This window comes from Pezoporus flaviventris, unplaced genomic scaffold, assembly GCF_033815535.1.
Source record: "Pezoporus flaviventris isolate CSIRO_AGI_PZ_B2104156 unplaced genomic scaffold, CSIRO_AGI_Pfla_v1 ptg000007l, whole genome shotgun sequence".
NCBI lineage: Eukaryota > Metazoa > Chordata > Aves > Psittaciformes > Psittacidae > Pezoporus > Pezoporus flaviventris.
The window spans coordinates 5,017,342-5,033,056 of NW_026892555.1; the positions used below are offsets into that span (position 1 = coordinate 5,017,342).

The 15,715-nt window shown below is 39.6% G+C and overlaps 1 protein-coding gene across 2 annotated transcripts in view; it reads left to right on the forward strand.

Annotated features, from left to right (window-relative positions):
• FAM135B (family with sequence similarity 135 member B) overlaps nucleotides 1-15,715 on the forward strand; it is a 192,872-nt gene that overhangs the window by 119,942 nt on the left and 57,215 nt on the right. For both annotated transcript variants that reach the window (XR_009742414.1, XM_061447680.1), the window contains exons 4-6: nucleotides 138-277; nucleotides 7,944-8,014; nucleotides 8,644-8,817. Coding sequence is in view for 1 of the 2 variants with exons in the window: in XM_061447680.1 (XP_061303664.1) it covers nucleotides 138-277; nucleotides 7,944-8,014; nucleotides 8,644-8,817 (385 nt within the window). In the remaining variant the exon portion in view is untranslated. The remainder of the gene's footprint in view (nucleotides 1-137; nucleotides 278-7,943; nucleotides 8,015-8,643; nucleotides 8,818-15,715) is intronic.

The window sequence follows — 15,715 nt, forward strand, 5'->3', positions numbered from 1 at the left end:
TATTAATTATTGAGAATGCAAGTGTTTAATTACAAGTGCTAACACAACTGGCCTAGATAATCCTGAAATGAAAACATGCGAATAAAAATAAACTCCCTGCAGAGATCCCACCAGGAATCTGTCTGTGTTTTGTGCAGGTGATTCCAGCCTTTGCTCAGCCTGCGTTCATGAAAACACCGTTTACAGCAGAATATTTCAGATTTTGTACAGAAATGAAGAGATCGTTCTTAATGAATCAATGAACTTCAGAGTGCACTTGCTTCTGGATGGCGAAAGGGTGAGTTGTCTTGGGATGCACATAAGAACCAGGAGGGCTGGGATTCCTTTTATGCAACTTTAGGTGTCCCTTGCACACATATCTTCATTTGAGATATGACAGCTTCCATTTGAGAAGCTATTATGGGGTCCGTGTACTGACAAAGGTCTCCTCAATATGGCTGGTGGAGGTAAAGGGATGATTTATCTGACCAAATACCAGCATCTGCATTAGAAGATTGACTGTCTGGTACCCATCATTGCCTATGCTGACAAAGGTGCCTGGGGTGATTTGTTTGTTTGTAAATGTTATTGTTATAAACATCTTCATTAGGTCAGATTGACCCTCTGCAATGTGTATGTTATGAAATGTTGTCAACATTTGAGCTTTCCAGTGGAATAAGATGTTGACATACACTGGTAAATCAGTGTGCCATAAACTCAAGTGTATCAACCATAGTTTGTCTTTTGTATACACTAGATCACTCATTCTACATATCTGTAGATCAGCCTCACCTGAGAAAACCAGGAAGATTCTGCATCTTCCTAAGACCAGCTTCTACTTCTCCCATCCATTACTGCTATCTTCTTCTCCTCTCTTCTTGTGAATGTTTTTTGTTACAGCAATGACAATACTGTGACCAAGCTCCAGAGTCCCTTTCCACCAGAGGTCTCATCCTTCTCCTTAGTGCTCCTGATTGCAGAAGTGCATGGCAGAGTTACTGGAGCTTACCTTCCTTATAGTCCATGTACAACCCCTTTGTTTTCCATCCTGTCTCAACTAGAATGGGTTCATACTGAGATACTTCTCCTCATGGGGCATTCACTCCTTCAGCCCACAGGAGCACACACACAAGGGTGGGTACATGATTTGAATCACCCATCTTGTTGGGCACCATTGGCTTCCTCTTACTGACGTGAAACTAATATCTTCCAGTGATAACTTCTGTTCCCAGGAGGTACAAGAGAGGAGTAATCTTAGAGTATGGAGAGTACTGTTTCACTGGACTCTTAGAAAGGGGAAAAAGTGTCTTAGTAGAATGCCATTAAGGCCTGGTCCAAGGTGTCATTGCTGTGCTTTGCCAGCATAAGGACTGGTACGAAATAGATGTCATTGGTACTTGGTGACAGTGAGAGACACATGACATGAGTTGGATTTGTAAAATCAGCAATCCATCAAAAATAGGTCCCATAAGTTATGCAGCCAGTGTGAATCAGAAGCTGTGTGTGGACCTCGGGGACAGAGATGCTTACTTGTTCTTCCTTTTGTAACTTTCTATTTGACCATGAAGAAATTTGAATTTCTGTTTTGTCCTATTTCAACCCATATATATATGTACATAATTAGGTTATATATAGATCTAATTTAAAACAGCTAGAGAACTTATATCAGGCTTCTTTCACATGCTTACCTTTTCCACCCACTTTTCGTATTTTGGTTTGAGCTTTTGTTTGGGTTTTTTTTGGGTTTTGTTTGTTTGTCCTCAATTTATTCCTCCCTAGAATCGTTTTCTTTGTGCTTAGTCTTTAAATGAAAAATTACTAAATGCAAGTTTCTCATTATTTGTTAGGAAACTGTTCCAACATGCTTAACTGAATATTAATTTTGTCCTTTCTCAGTGGAACATCTCTGATTAAATGTCCCTCCCCTCAAATTACAGCAGTTTCTGCTGTGTTGAGCAGGGATGATTTCTGATGACTTTTGCCTTAATATTCAGGACAGTTGTGCACTTCACAAAATGAGAAAAAGAAAACCAAAAATCCCACAAGATTCCTCTCATCAAAACTCATTCTGACTCCTGATGTGCTGTATACATCACATTTGTCTTTTTATAGGAGGTCCCTTGGAAAAGGACAGCTCCCCAGTTTCGTATTTAAAGAATGGTTTTACACAGAAAGAGCTCCATCATCTCTGTACGATGAAGTTTCTTTGGGTTTTCAAGCATGTAGAGTAAAAGGATAAACAGGTCTGTTGGTTCTGCATGAGTGTTGAAGACACTAAAAAAATCAAACATAAAAACTAAAGGTCTGTAAAACTACTTGCACGTTGAGCAGACTACCACAATTCACCTCTGCCTGATGCTCCCAGGCCTGTTTTATCTGCTTTGATGTCTTGTCCTCCACAACTTTACAGATGTTACATAAATATAGGAGAGACTGAAGTGTGCCACTCCATCAGGTACCATGATCAGAAGAAACCTTTTACATCCACAGCTATTGTTCAGAGATGGTTTTGCATCTCTGATACCTAATCTATACAATCCTTGCAATGTGGCACTGGCAGAATGCTTGCAGCTTTTTAGTGTTTTAAATATTATCTCTGTTCATAACTTTTTAATTTATTTGATACACAACAGATTTATGTCCCTTTTGTGCCAACTGTGTGCTATGGTGATGTTTTGGATTTTTATTTGGTTGAGGGTGAAGGATTTGTTTGCTGCTTTTTCTGCAAATGGAAGTTATGATGAATAAGGAAGTCACACTGAGTAATGGAAATATTGACTTCATATGCTTCATATGCTTGATTCTATGATTCTATGTAGTTTTTGCTGTCAGAGCTGGAATTATCAATTATTATAACAAGGAAGCAGTATACTTATGGTGCTACGGTAGTTTTGCTGCTGAGACACATTGCTGACATAGGCTCAGTACACAAAAAAAACACCGAACAAAAAAACCTCAGTGTGAATGCCCGCATTAGATTATATGTTACTGGTTGTTTTGGTTTTTTTTCCCCTTCTTCTTTTTCCCTCTTCTTGCATAACCCTCAATAATCTTAAATATGGAAATACATCTCTTTTTGTCTGGCATTAAATGGAAAAAACTCTCTACTATCTTCCTAGAAGTGGCACTGAGCACAACTTTCAGAATATAAATGGTGTTTTAAAACTTTCTGATTTATTAGATGCCTTTTCCTATACTACCCAAAAATACAACATTATTTTGAATTCATAGGGAACGATACTGCAGAGACAACTTTTACTGTTACAAAGAAGTCTAATATATTTTCATAAGCTTTTGCTTTCATTCTCATTAAAGAAGGAGGTCTGCCGCTTTCATCAAGTAATAAACCAAGTAACTTGTCTGTCTCCTTGCTTGCTGGCTCCATTCAGGGACAATTTAGTAGTAGGGAGAGGACAGAGTGAGGTAAGCTGGGATATCACAGTATATTAGATTTTGTACTTTCCAGAGAAATCTAAGTGGGATTGGACATCCAGATCGTTCCGCCTGACATTCTGGCTAAATGGTTAAATATTATGGACATATATCACAAGAATGCTGGAAACTTCAGTATAATCACAGCTCTTGAAAGGTAAACCAAAGATATAAAGCTAATCCCAAAAATGTAGAATTCAGAACTGAAAGGATGCAATTGATTGATTCCAGGCCAGTTCAACAGAAACTGAAGTACTTCAAATACACTTTTTTTTTTGTATAAAATACTTTTACTTTTCCTATACTAATATTTTCTACTGTAGAGATTCCAAACAGTGTTCAATGGAATGCGTTTCTCTCTCAGTGCAGTCTTTTGGCAAGAGACGCAGTTTATAGAAAAGAAAGAGGCTCCTTAGAAAACATCCAGAACTCCTGACAGCACCTTCTGGAAAACTGTGTGTGCTCACAGATAAGTATGGAGTCTTTCTGCATGAGCCATGAGGCCCAAGGTGGGAGCTCTAGGGGAAATGTAGGCACCCCCCAGCAGTGAAGAACACAACACTGAATCTGAAAACTTATTTTCCACAAGATGATGCTAGAGGAAAAAGGTAGAGATGCAAACAATGAGGAATTAATCAAATGAGAAATGACAAAATTAATTTCATCATTTGATTTTGGGGGGGGGGGGGGGGGAAATATCATGTATTATTTAGAAAGAAAGCTTTCAAAATTTATGTTCAGAGCTGTCTTCACTTGGTCTATTTTTGGTTGGAGACAAGATCAGCATGTGAAATGCAATATTTCCCAGAGGGTAGATGTTCTAAATTTCTTTTATAATCATTTGGGTGTATGGAATATTATAGAACAGAATAATATTCCCTGTTCAGTATGAATATATTTCCACATACACAGATCTTTATTTTCTTTTTCACATGTTGCGATTTTAATCGTTAAAACAGCTGAGAGGTCCAAGAACTTTGTAGAACATTAGGAAGAGCCTATCACAGAATATCTAGGAGGACACTGCTTGGCTTAACCAAACACTGATTATATTCCAGAGAAAATTTTCAAGCTAATTTCTTAAGTTGGCTGGTGTTAAAATTTGAAACTTTTCTTCAGGAGAAAAAAAAAACAAATAGGTAAACCTGATACTCTATCAGAATTCTGGGCAATTACACAGTCTGTAAATTATAACTGTGGAAAATACTGTAATAGTCCCACTAGTGCTAAAATAAACAAACGATACTTAAGGACAATATTATTTCATATAGGAGCTTAAGGAATGATAAAATTTGAGTGCCTCTTCTGTGTGAGCTATGGAAAGGCTATTTTATTAGCAGGTATCAAAGCTGTATAGTAACTATTGTCTTGTAATTATTGTACCTAATTCTGTGTTCTGGTTTCAGCTTTAGAAGTTATTTTTCTCACTGGTAGCTGGTGCAGAGCTGTGTTTTGGCTTCAGTCTGAGAACAGTGTAGATAACACACCAATGGTTTAGTTGTTGCTCAGTAGCATTTACCCTGATCAAGGACTTTTCAGTCTCATGCTCTGCCAGTGAAGAGGGACATGGGAAGCCGGGAGGAAGCAGAGACAGGACATCTGACCCAAACTAGCCAAAGAGGTATTCCATACCACAGCACATCATGCCCCATATAGAAACTGGAGAGAGTCACCTGAAAGGGACCAATCACTGCCCAGGTTGGTCTGAGTATTGGTCAGCAGGTGGTGAGCAACTGTATTGTGCATCACTTGGGGTTTCTGAGCTTTTATTTCTTCTCTTGTTGTTTCCTATTATTATTATTTGTATTCATTCTATTATTCCTATATTTTACTTTATTTTAGCTATTAAAGTGTTCTTATCTCAACCTGTGAGGTTTAGATTCTTTTGATTCTCCTCCTAGCTTACCTGGAGGAAGAGGGGTGAGAGAACGGCTGCATGGTGCTAAGCTACCAACTGGGTCTAAACCGTGGTATTTTGTTGTGTCTCAACCTGTGCATAAACCATTTAATTATGATTTCTCATTAAGAGTCCAGTGATTTTTGAACTGTTCACTTTTCACTTGATTCAATATTACCTCCAATATACAAAGGAAAACATGTAATCTGTGTAGTGAGAACTGTGATTTGATTTTATGTAGGGTTTTGCACTGTTCTGAGCAGTCTGGTTATGATACAGTTATGGGATTAAAAAAAATCCTATACTTGCACCTTAACACACGACCCCATGCAGTGCTGAATATCTCTAAGTGTCTCAGACATCTGCTCATTGCCTCAAGGTGTTTTGAGCTAGTGTCACTTGCTATAGGGCTTGTTTTAAACACAGACTCAGATTTCAGTGACAGTTGCAGGTGTTCAGCAGTATTAGGCACAGACCCAAGATTTCATCCCTTCTGTTGGAGGATGAGGATGAGGTTTGCTTTGTCTGAAACACTCGAGCTGAATTCCTAATTTAAATTCAGACCACAGCTTCAATAATGATTATTTCCTTTGCAATTGCCAGCAACTGTGATTTTTAGTGACAACAGCTCATTAAAAAGGAAAAAGTCTTTTATTCTGAAAGACATACTTCCAGGTGTTTTGAGACAAATGCAAAAGAGAAAGCACATTTTCAGTAAACAGAAGCTGGAATTTTCTCATCACATCTCTGCCTGTGGTCATGCTAGAAGAATCATAGAATAGTTAGGGTTGGAAAGGACCTTAATATCTAGTTCCAACCCCCCTGCTGTGGGCAGGGACACTGTATTACTCCAGAAGGGTTTAAATTTTGCATCTTTGATAATTTTGTCAAGGTGTAAACGATCCTGGACTCAATTTTCTTGCTTCAGCAGAAGAATGGTACTCTGTAGATGGAATTTCACCTTTGGAGAACCTAGCTAAATATGGTTGATGTTACATATTCTAAGAATCGTACCTGTCAAAGCAGGCTAGATGCCTTTGACATTGCCTTCAGTGCATTATTGGTATATTCTGTTATTAAGAAATAGAATTCCTCTTGCTTAATTTAAGCCATCTAAAATTAAAGTGCGTCTAGACCAAGATATTTCTCTAGGCTCTATCTGTTATTACTGGAAAGAGGCAAGCACAAGCAGAAATCAGTCATCCTTTTCCAGTGTGTACTTCAGGATGGGTCAGCTCACTGTGTGCATCTGCTGGTTGTTTTCCAATGTCAGAAGACAGAACCTGGATGTCTCACCTCACCTATTTGTGGCAAAAAATGAGTAAAAAAAGTTGTATTTATAATAGCCTCTTCCCAGTGAATAACTCCACTTCTCCAGCTGCATTCCTTCCAGCCCTGGTTGTACTCTGGTATAAAATATTCTTATGCTCTCATTAAAAAGAAAAACAAGCAACAAAAACCAAACAAAACAAACCAAAGCTAATTTTCTAATAAAATGAGCAATTTTTGTTCACATTTTCATTTAGGTTGATAGAAATAAAACCTTTTTTTTATTCTACTAAACCTACTTTGCTGGAAAAAAAAAAAAAAAGACATTTCTAAGGAGTGAAGGAAGTGCTGGTCAGCTTAATCCTTTTCCTCTTCTGGTTTACTTATTTTCATTGATTATGGTTGTTTTAACTGTGACAAAATAGGATGTGTTATCCTATGTAGTCCTTTTCAGGTGAAGGAACTGACAGCTTCCTTCATGTACTGTGTCAGAAAATACAATTAAAGTATTTTATTGACAATAAAAGAAGGGTAATCTTGCTGGTGGGACCTATAAGATGAAGATACCAATGAACTGGCTTATCACCACACATTATACATTCGGTGGTTTTGGTGAGCTGAACTGACTCTGTTTAAACACGCTGAGCATTCTAAACTAAAGTGAATAATTAAACTTCTGATAATTAAAGCTTTAAAAACAGCAAAAAGAGTTGAATTTTGCAAAGAAAATGGGATAGATGTGAATCAATGATGAACTACATCCATGAATCTGTCAAGAGCCAGAAAGAGTGACTGGAAGGTAGGAAAATCTCAGTTTGCTGAAAAACACGTTAAAAGGCTAATGATGGAGATGAGAATTTGTCAGAATTATTTTAGCCATTTCTGATCGTTTTAAGCTGCAAACTTTGAATCTTGCATTAGTTACAATGAGGTAACCAGAAAGATTCATGACTGTTTCTTGACCAAGAAAACCTATTCCTCATTCGGGCGACAAGGAAACCCAAACAAATACTCGTTCAGTGAGGGCACACAGCTTCAGAAATACTCCACTGACTCAGTGTGCAAAGAGCAAGGATTCAACACACGCAGTACACTGTGCATGCTGATTACTCATGTTTTGAGTGATTTCTTTGACCTGACAGGACACCTCAGAGCCGATAACACCTCTGACTTCTCTGGTTCCCCCTGACTCCTTCAGCCATTATCTTGATTTGCTGTCACATTGGCTCCTTTCCGCTACTGTGGTGGGGTGCTTTTGTCGCTGAATATTTCTGCCTTTGCTCTTATCAGACAAACCCATCCACTTTTGCCTTCAGTGTTGTGGTAGACGACTCTTAAAGGTAACCTTGCCTTTCTCTTTTTGTAGGTGGAAGATGCATTAAGTGAGGCAGATTTTCAGCTCAAGTTGGACCTGCACTTTACTGATAGCGAACAACAGTAAGTGCTGTTTTAAAGCTTAATTGGTAATGTAGTATGAGATTTTCAAAGTTGTTATGTTGTTCTATCTCTCCTGCTGTTAAAGTCAAATGGAATATGACCTCTGTGTGAGCAGGGGCTGCGATTCATGAGCACGTGTATCTCAGGAGACACCAGAGTATTCTCTGGCTGAAGATGGCTGAAGAACATACTAAGCACTTTTCTCGTATTAAGAAGCAAAGCAGTCTCTATAGTTTAGGAGGAAGAAGTCTTCCCACTGAGTTTTATTTCTTCCAGTTGCATCTGATTCCCTAAACTTAGGTGAAGTGGGAGCAGCATCCCTTCCTGAGACATAGCAGAAAGTGTGATTCCAGATATTATTCAGTCATTGAATCACAGAAAAGGCTTCCAATGACTTCAGCGACATACACAGGAGGACAGGACAGGAGGAGGTGCAAAGAAATCACCTAAACTCTGTTTCATGCCAAGACTGTCCCCCTGTGATTTTACTCATATCCATAGGGCCCTAAACAGATTTTAAGAACAAGTTTTGTTTATCTTCAAGATACAAAAAGTGAAAGCTTGTTCTCAGCCAAGATTAAAAAGAACTGAGACATTCAAGCTATGAGATTGTGCTCTTTGTGTTCCAGGCTGAGAGATGTTCCAGCGATCCCCATGATCAGCAGCCGCACACTGTGTCTCCACTTCCACCCCCGGAGAGGTCTGCACCACCATGTTCCTGTCATGTTTGACTATTTCCACCTGTCAGTGATATCCGTCACGGTGCATGCATCACTGGTAGCATTACACCAGCCCCTGATCAGGTAAAGGATGCAGAAATGTCTCTTGAAAGGCAGAGACTTCTCTTATGAGTTCTTTGTATTACTGCATAGGAGAAGGTAGAGGAAAGAGGATAATTTAATTTCAAGGATTTTTGGTCCAGAGCTAGAATTCTGCAGTTTGGTGTTTAGGGCCAGCCTCTGACACAGGCTACTTCCCTTGAGAAGACAATAAGGGTCTGATTGAAAACTAGCAAAACCTTTGGGAAGAGGTTCAGAGGTTTTAATTAGTCTTGAACTCTCTGTTTCCCATCTGTAACATGAGGAACGTGGAAATTTTCTTCTCTTTGGCAGTTTTTCCTCTTTAGCCTAAAAACCACTAAGAGCATTTACATTTCCCCCTTCCCCCCCCCCCCATTGTTTTTTTAAAGCATTTAGGACAGTTGGAGTCTAATCTCATCTGTGGTCTCTGTACATTAACATAATTCATAACATGGCTAGAAGAAGGCATGCATGAGTCAGGACTGGATAAGACTCTGTTGGTTTCTGCTTTGCAGCATCATCTGATTAACCATGTAGCAGTGTAATTCTAGCTGCCACGGGGTCTAGGTGTGATTTATGTTATCTGATTCATAATGACAAGAAATTAATTCAGAATTCCTTCAAACAAAACAGGGCTGGAGGTCAATATCCTCTAATATTTAGAGCAGGCGAGGGGAAGCAAAGGTCTTTCTGGCAATTTACTTTGTGGTCAATCTTGTCATTGCATGAGATAAAGAGTGCTGAGAGGGAGGGCACTCCTTTGGTCCTGAAACAAAAAGCAATGCTCAACATTATTGTGCTTCCCTTACTCCAGCAAGGCCTTGTTGTTTACCAAGTGACCAGGAGACTCAAGTTTATCAAATATTGTGCAGAGAACACTGCATCAGAAAGAAAAGATGAACCTGTAGACCCTTTTTAGCTCAGGTTTTGTGTCTTGACTTAATGCATCTTTGCTTCAGTTCTCCATTTGTGTAAAGGCATTGTTTGTGCTCAGTGCCGTAGAATGAATTGAGACTGTAAGAGGCTGAATTGTGACAGTGATGTGACTCATATTTATGGATCAGACTGGCATACCTTTTTCTTCAGCAGCTGAGGTACAGGTGTAACTGCTATATCTCTCCCTGCTATCTGTTGACTTTTAAAATAGTGAATTAGATTGTAACAGACTCCTTCTAACTAGATAATTTTCTTCAGATAATTTGCCCATTGTTCTACTATATAAAAGGATGAAAGAGCAAGTTATCATGTTTAATAACTGTTTTCAGTGCTTTGTTATCCTCTAATGAATGGACTCGCTACTGTTATTAGGCATAAATCTCCTAATATTTTTGTCTAACTGATGAGCAACTGTTCCATAGTCAGATTATTATAGCTTTTAAAATATAATATTGTGGACATTTATGAACTATACAATATTTTTACTTAATGCAGTGGAATGAAGGTTTTTGACAATGCAATATAAAGTCTCAATCGCTTAAGGCAGTAAAATAATTTTAAAGTGTGATACTGAGGATTTAGCTCCTTTTTATATTGAGCATTCTCTAAATATAAATCAGGGTGAAGACATTAGTCCCAAAGGAATGCCAGTTCCAAGCATTCTGAAACAAAACCAGCCAACTAAAATCTGGTTTTCTCACAACTCAAAGCCTTCCTTCTTGGAGTTTACTAGCATTACAGACAAAAGGGTTTAATTGTACAATCAGATCTCTATTTTTGTAACACAATAGAACCCAAATGACTGTAAAGTTTTTTCTGTCACATTATGGAAATAATAAACACCAGATAGTTGCATTGTCTGGGAAAAATATCCATGCAGTATTTCACTGTGTTTAGTTTGCTACCTTGAACTGCGCCATCGTAGTACGTACTTTACATGTATATACATATTTTTTCCACACATATGTATACACTTAAATGTAAAACAGGAATAGTTCTAGACCTACCCTGAAAATAAGCGTCACATATTATGTACAATTGAAATTCACTGCTGTCCTGAAGTTATCCTTGGATACACTTGGATACTTGGAAAACAACTTTGCCTGAAGCAGAGGTTTTTGCTCATATATGTGCTGTAGACTCAGCTTTTCATGTCTTGTTAGCTTTCTGGGTATATTCAATACTCTTCCCCAAAGTTCTTCCCTGTTGCCTGTATTTCAACAGTGAAAACAGTAGGGAAAATATCAAGACTGAGTCAAGCCTTTCCCTGCAGGGTAATGTACACCCACAAATAGCTCTTGTTGAGCAAACCTTGCCAGGGTGCTTCCATTGACTCCTGTTTTTTGACAAGAGAACATTTTGACATTGATGTTTGTCCTGGTTAATAATTCTTACATGATCAATATTACATTAGGTTTGAGACTTTGAAGCCCTCACCTCTGACCAAACTGAGAATGAGTGAAATTCATGTTTCTGGGATTCTTTGCAGGATTCTGCACCTGGGAGAGGGCAACCCCTGGTATCAATACAGGCTGGGGGTTGAATGGAATGAGAGCAGCTCTGAGGAGATGGACTTGGGGGTATTGGTTCATGAAATATTGGATCTGAGCTGGCAGTGTGCTTTCGCAACCCAGAAAGCCAACTGTATCTTGGGTTGCATCAAAAGAAGCATGACCAGCAGGTTAAGAGAGGTGATTCTGCCCCTCTACACTGCCCTGGTGAGACCCCACTTGGAGTACTGAGTGCAGTTCTGGTGTCTTCAGTAGAAGAAAGACATGAATCAGAGAAGGGCCACGAAAATGATCAGAGGGATGAAGCCCCTCTGAGGAGCTGCTGAGAGAGTTGGGGTTGTTCAGCCTGGAGAAGAGAAGACTCTGGGGAGCCCTTACTGCAGCCTTTCAGTACTTAAAAGGGGCTTATAAGAAAGATGGGAAAAGACTTTTTTGCAAGACCTGTTGCAATACAATGAAGGGCAATTTTTTAAACTAAAAGGGGAGATTCAGGTTGGATGTGATAAAGAAATTCTTTACAATGAGGGTGGTAAAATACTGGCACAAGTTGCCCAGAGAGGTGGTGGATGTCCTATTCCTGTGACAGTCAAGGACAGGCTGGATGTAGTTCTGAGCAACCTGATCTAGTTGAAGATGTCCCTGCTCATTGCAGGGTGTTGGAACTAGATGTTCTTTGAAGGTCCCTTCTAATCCAAACTGTTCTATGATTCTATAATCTATGATTCTATTCTATGATTCTGGATGGAAATTTTGCGATTCAGCTTTTCTAAAGAGTATAACCCTCAGCTTTTTAAGAGAGTCCCAATTCTTGGCAGCTGCTAATGGCTTTATGTATTTACTAAGGAGGTGAGAGGCTGAATAGAATGGTAATGAGGCAGACTTGCAGTCAAATTACCTCCAGCTGTGGTATCTCTACAACAATCCTATTTGGTATAGATGTGTGATGACCAGGAGCACTGTGACACCTTGGGGCTCAGATCATCTCTCTTGGCTCTTTGAGCAGCTATATCCCTCTGAAATGTTGCTGCAGAGGGAACTTTGAGCAGCAGCGAAGAGGCTGGGTGTCCTTGCAGAACACTGAGCTATAACTTGAAAATTCTTGCTTTAACATTTAGAGTTCTAAATGGGGAGCACCCCAGAAGTTGCTGTGGAAGCTGGACCACTTGAGGCCAACTCCAAAACCTTAGTTTTCCAGGCAGAAGTACAGTAATAGGGGAGAACAGGAGTGTAGGATGCAGTGGTTGCAATAGATGTTGCCTCAACCCAAAACACTGCTTCCTTCACCCTTGTCTTGCCCTACACCCAACCCCTTCCACCAGGTACAGCAGCACATTTGTGACACCACTGCATGCCAACCACATGCATGCTCCCTGCAGTGATAGTTGGTGTGCAGGACAGTTGTGTCTGCACTGAGTGCTTTTGGCGGCTGCAGGTCATGGAGCAGTATCTTCAGACTTTTGGAATGTGGGTGGAATAGAGGAGAACCTAAAGCAGGAGCTGGGGGATGTCTCTCCTAACATCAAAGAAATGAGAGTTCTCTTTGAGAAGTAAAGGGCTTGACTCTGGCAACCTTATTTTACCCATGGTGACAGATGATACCAGAAAGTCTGTCAAAAGAGAAAAAAGGAGCAGTGTTCAGGCTTGAGACTACTCTCCTGCTGAATGCACTGGCTTTCACAAACTGCTTTTTTATTCTCTTACCTAAGCTCCAGAGGCCAAATGTGCATAAGCAGTTGTAGGAGGAAGGTTGAGTTAGGGCTTTTGGGCTCCAGTTTTCTGTTTTGTATTGATTTCTGGCCTGAGGCACCGACTTTTCCCTTAGCTCCCTGTCACCAGCTTCACGGCTGGTCCAGTCTATAACTGCAACCAGCAATTATTAGCCCAGCATCAGTTGTTTTGCTTCAGCACAGTTCAGACTTCAAGAAATTTTCTGCTTTTCCCAAAGGGATATGTTCATGGTGTACTAAGTCTCAGGTATGCTGCAAGCTCAGTGCCTTTCTTATATTGGACTTATTTAGGAATCAAGCAGCAAGAAACATGGTTACCTGCTTCATTAATTCCATAGACCTCTGCACCACTCTTTCCCAAGAGGAGTTAATATATGCTATGGTTTATAAGTAAAAATACAACCTGTAAATAATCTCTGAAACAAGTACCCTAATACATACTTTCTGCCACACAGTTTCCCACACTGAAGATAGTGCCCTATATGTTGTTTCCTGTTAAGCAGCATGGACAATAGGATCTGGTTGGCATGTCTTACACTGGAAATTTATCCAGTGACTTCAGACGATTTATACTTTCTTCCCTGAAAGCTTCCTGGAAATGTAGGAGCTGGTTTTCAGCACCAAACTGCTACTCTCTGTACAGGGTGGTTTCCATAAAGCTCTCCTTTGCTTTAGAGCTGTACGTAATCCACCTCATTTGATGGCCACAGCTTTCTGGATGCTACTCAACTTTCTGTTCTCTTCCCCACTTTCATACATATGTCTAAGTGAAAAGCAAAGTACGTTTTCAGGATTTTAGTTGTTAATATTAAATTCTTAATTGTTCACATCCAAATTACTGCTTGAGAAATGAGAAATCTTGATGACTTCTGAGATAGGTAAAGACTGTAATAGAAATTTTTCTGGTAGAAACCAAGACATAAATACTGAATTTTTCAGTGACTCGAACTTCTTCTGCTCTGGGAAGAGGGAACATAATCAAAGGGACATGGACTATTTGAAGGTTTCATCCCTGACATAGTTCTGCTCTGCTCCACTGCACTGAGGAATCAGGCCAAAAACTGGCCATCCTTGAGCAATTTTCTCTCCCCAAATTCTTTTATTTCCAGGCATCCTCCTGTTCCTCAAAAGCACAACTGATATATCTATTGTGACACACACTCTGTACTACCCTGGAATCTGGATGCAGAACATGCAGGTCAATTTTGTTTATGATTGTAAATGTAGCTGGCACCTACTTATGGGCAGTTTATATTCAAAACTGCCAAAGATGTAATTCTGGGTAGTGAAGTTAATAAATTATCTTCTCTCCGCATCCTATTTACAAATAAATTAATCCATAGAAAGAAATGCAATATTTATGCAGTAAAGAGCTATTGCTTCCATAATACATTTATTAAAATAATAGTGGTTTATAATTTTTCTTCCAAGAACTCTTGCATAAGAACTAGATGTTTTTTCCTTTGAATTTTCTTTATTCACTACTGTTTGCTATATATCTGCAAAGATAAAACTCCACTTTGGTATGCCATTCTCCTAAGCTACCAGCCAAGAAGTCACATAAGAGAAACCTGACTATTTCTGAGTCAAACTTTCAACACTTCCCACCCCCAAATCAAAAAGGAAGATAACCCTACCTCAAACTAAATAAATACAACTACATTGTTTTACCTGCTTTCAAGTTTTATAGCAACTAAAATTAAGCTCAGCACAAATGAATCAACATTTTCCAGCAACCAAAATCACTAAGATATTTCAAATCAGATCCCCCCTATTCTCTTTGGGATCTAGGAAGAGATATCTGTTTCCATTACAAATTTTATATTAATAAATCTTATCAGTTTTACCCAAGGAGCTCAGAACATTTTACAATCACTGATTATAACCTTAACGAAACTCCTTATGTAAGGGGAAAGCATGTAGAGGAGCACAATCTGTCAGTATCCACACATTATTCTCAAAAATGAACAATGGGTCATCCATGTAACCTCTGTGCACGTGCTAGTAGTAGTTTGCCAAAAGCCATATATCCTGGGTTCAGCAGTAGCAGTCATTTTTCCCCTTAGTAGCTGCTGCAGTGCTGTGTTTTTCTGACTTTCAGCCTGGGAACAATGCTCATAACACCAATGCTTTTAGTTGTTGCTCAGTAATGATTACTCTGACCAAGGACTTTCTGAGTCTCATGCTCTGCCAGGGAGGAGGGGAAGCTGGGAGAAAGGAGAGACAGGACACCTGACCCAAACTAGCCAAAGGGGTATCCCATACCACAGCACGTCATGCCCACTGTATAAACTGGGGCCAGTTACCTGGAAGGGCTAGATACTGCTCGGGTCGGGCTGGGTATCGGTCGGCGGGTGCTGAGTGGTTGTATTCTCTTCCCTTGTTATTTCCCTTATCATTATTATTATTGGTGGCAGCAGCAGTGGTTTGTATTATACCTTAGTTACTGGACTGTTCTTATCTTAACCCGTGGGAGTTGCATCCCTTTGATTCTCCTTCCCATCCCTCCGGGAGCTGGGGGAGAAAGGGAGGGGAGTGAGCTAGTGGCTGAGTAGTTCTGGGTTGCCTTCTGGGCTTAAACCACGACACCATATTAAAGTTTTGAGTTAGAGCACTGAGGGAAATCAGTATTGTGCATTGCATGTTACCTGATCTGTGAGAGCTTGGGGGAAGTTCCTGGTGAAATGCAAATTGTGCTGTCAGTGAAGGGTGTGAGGATTTGATTCT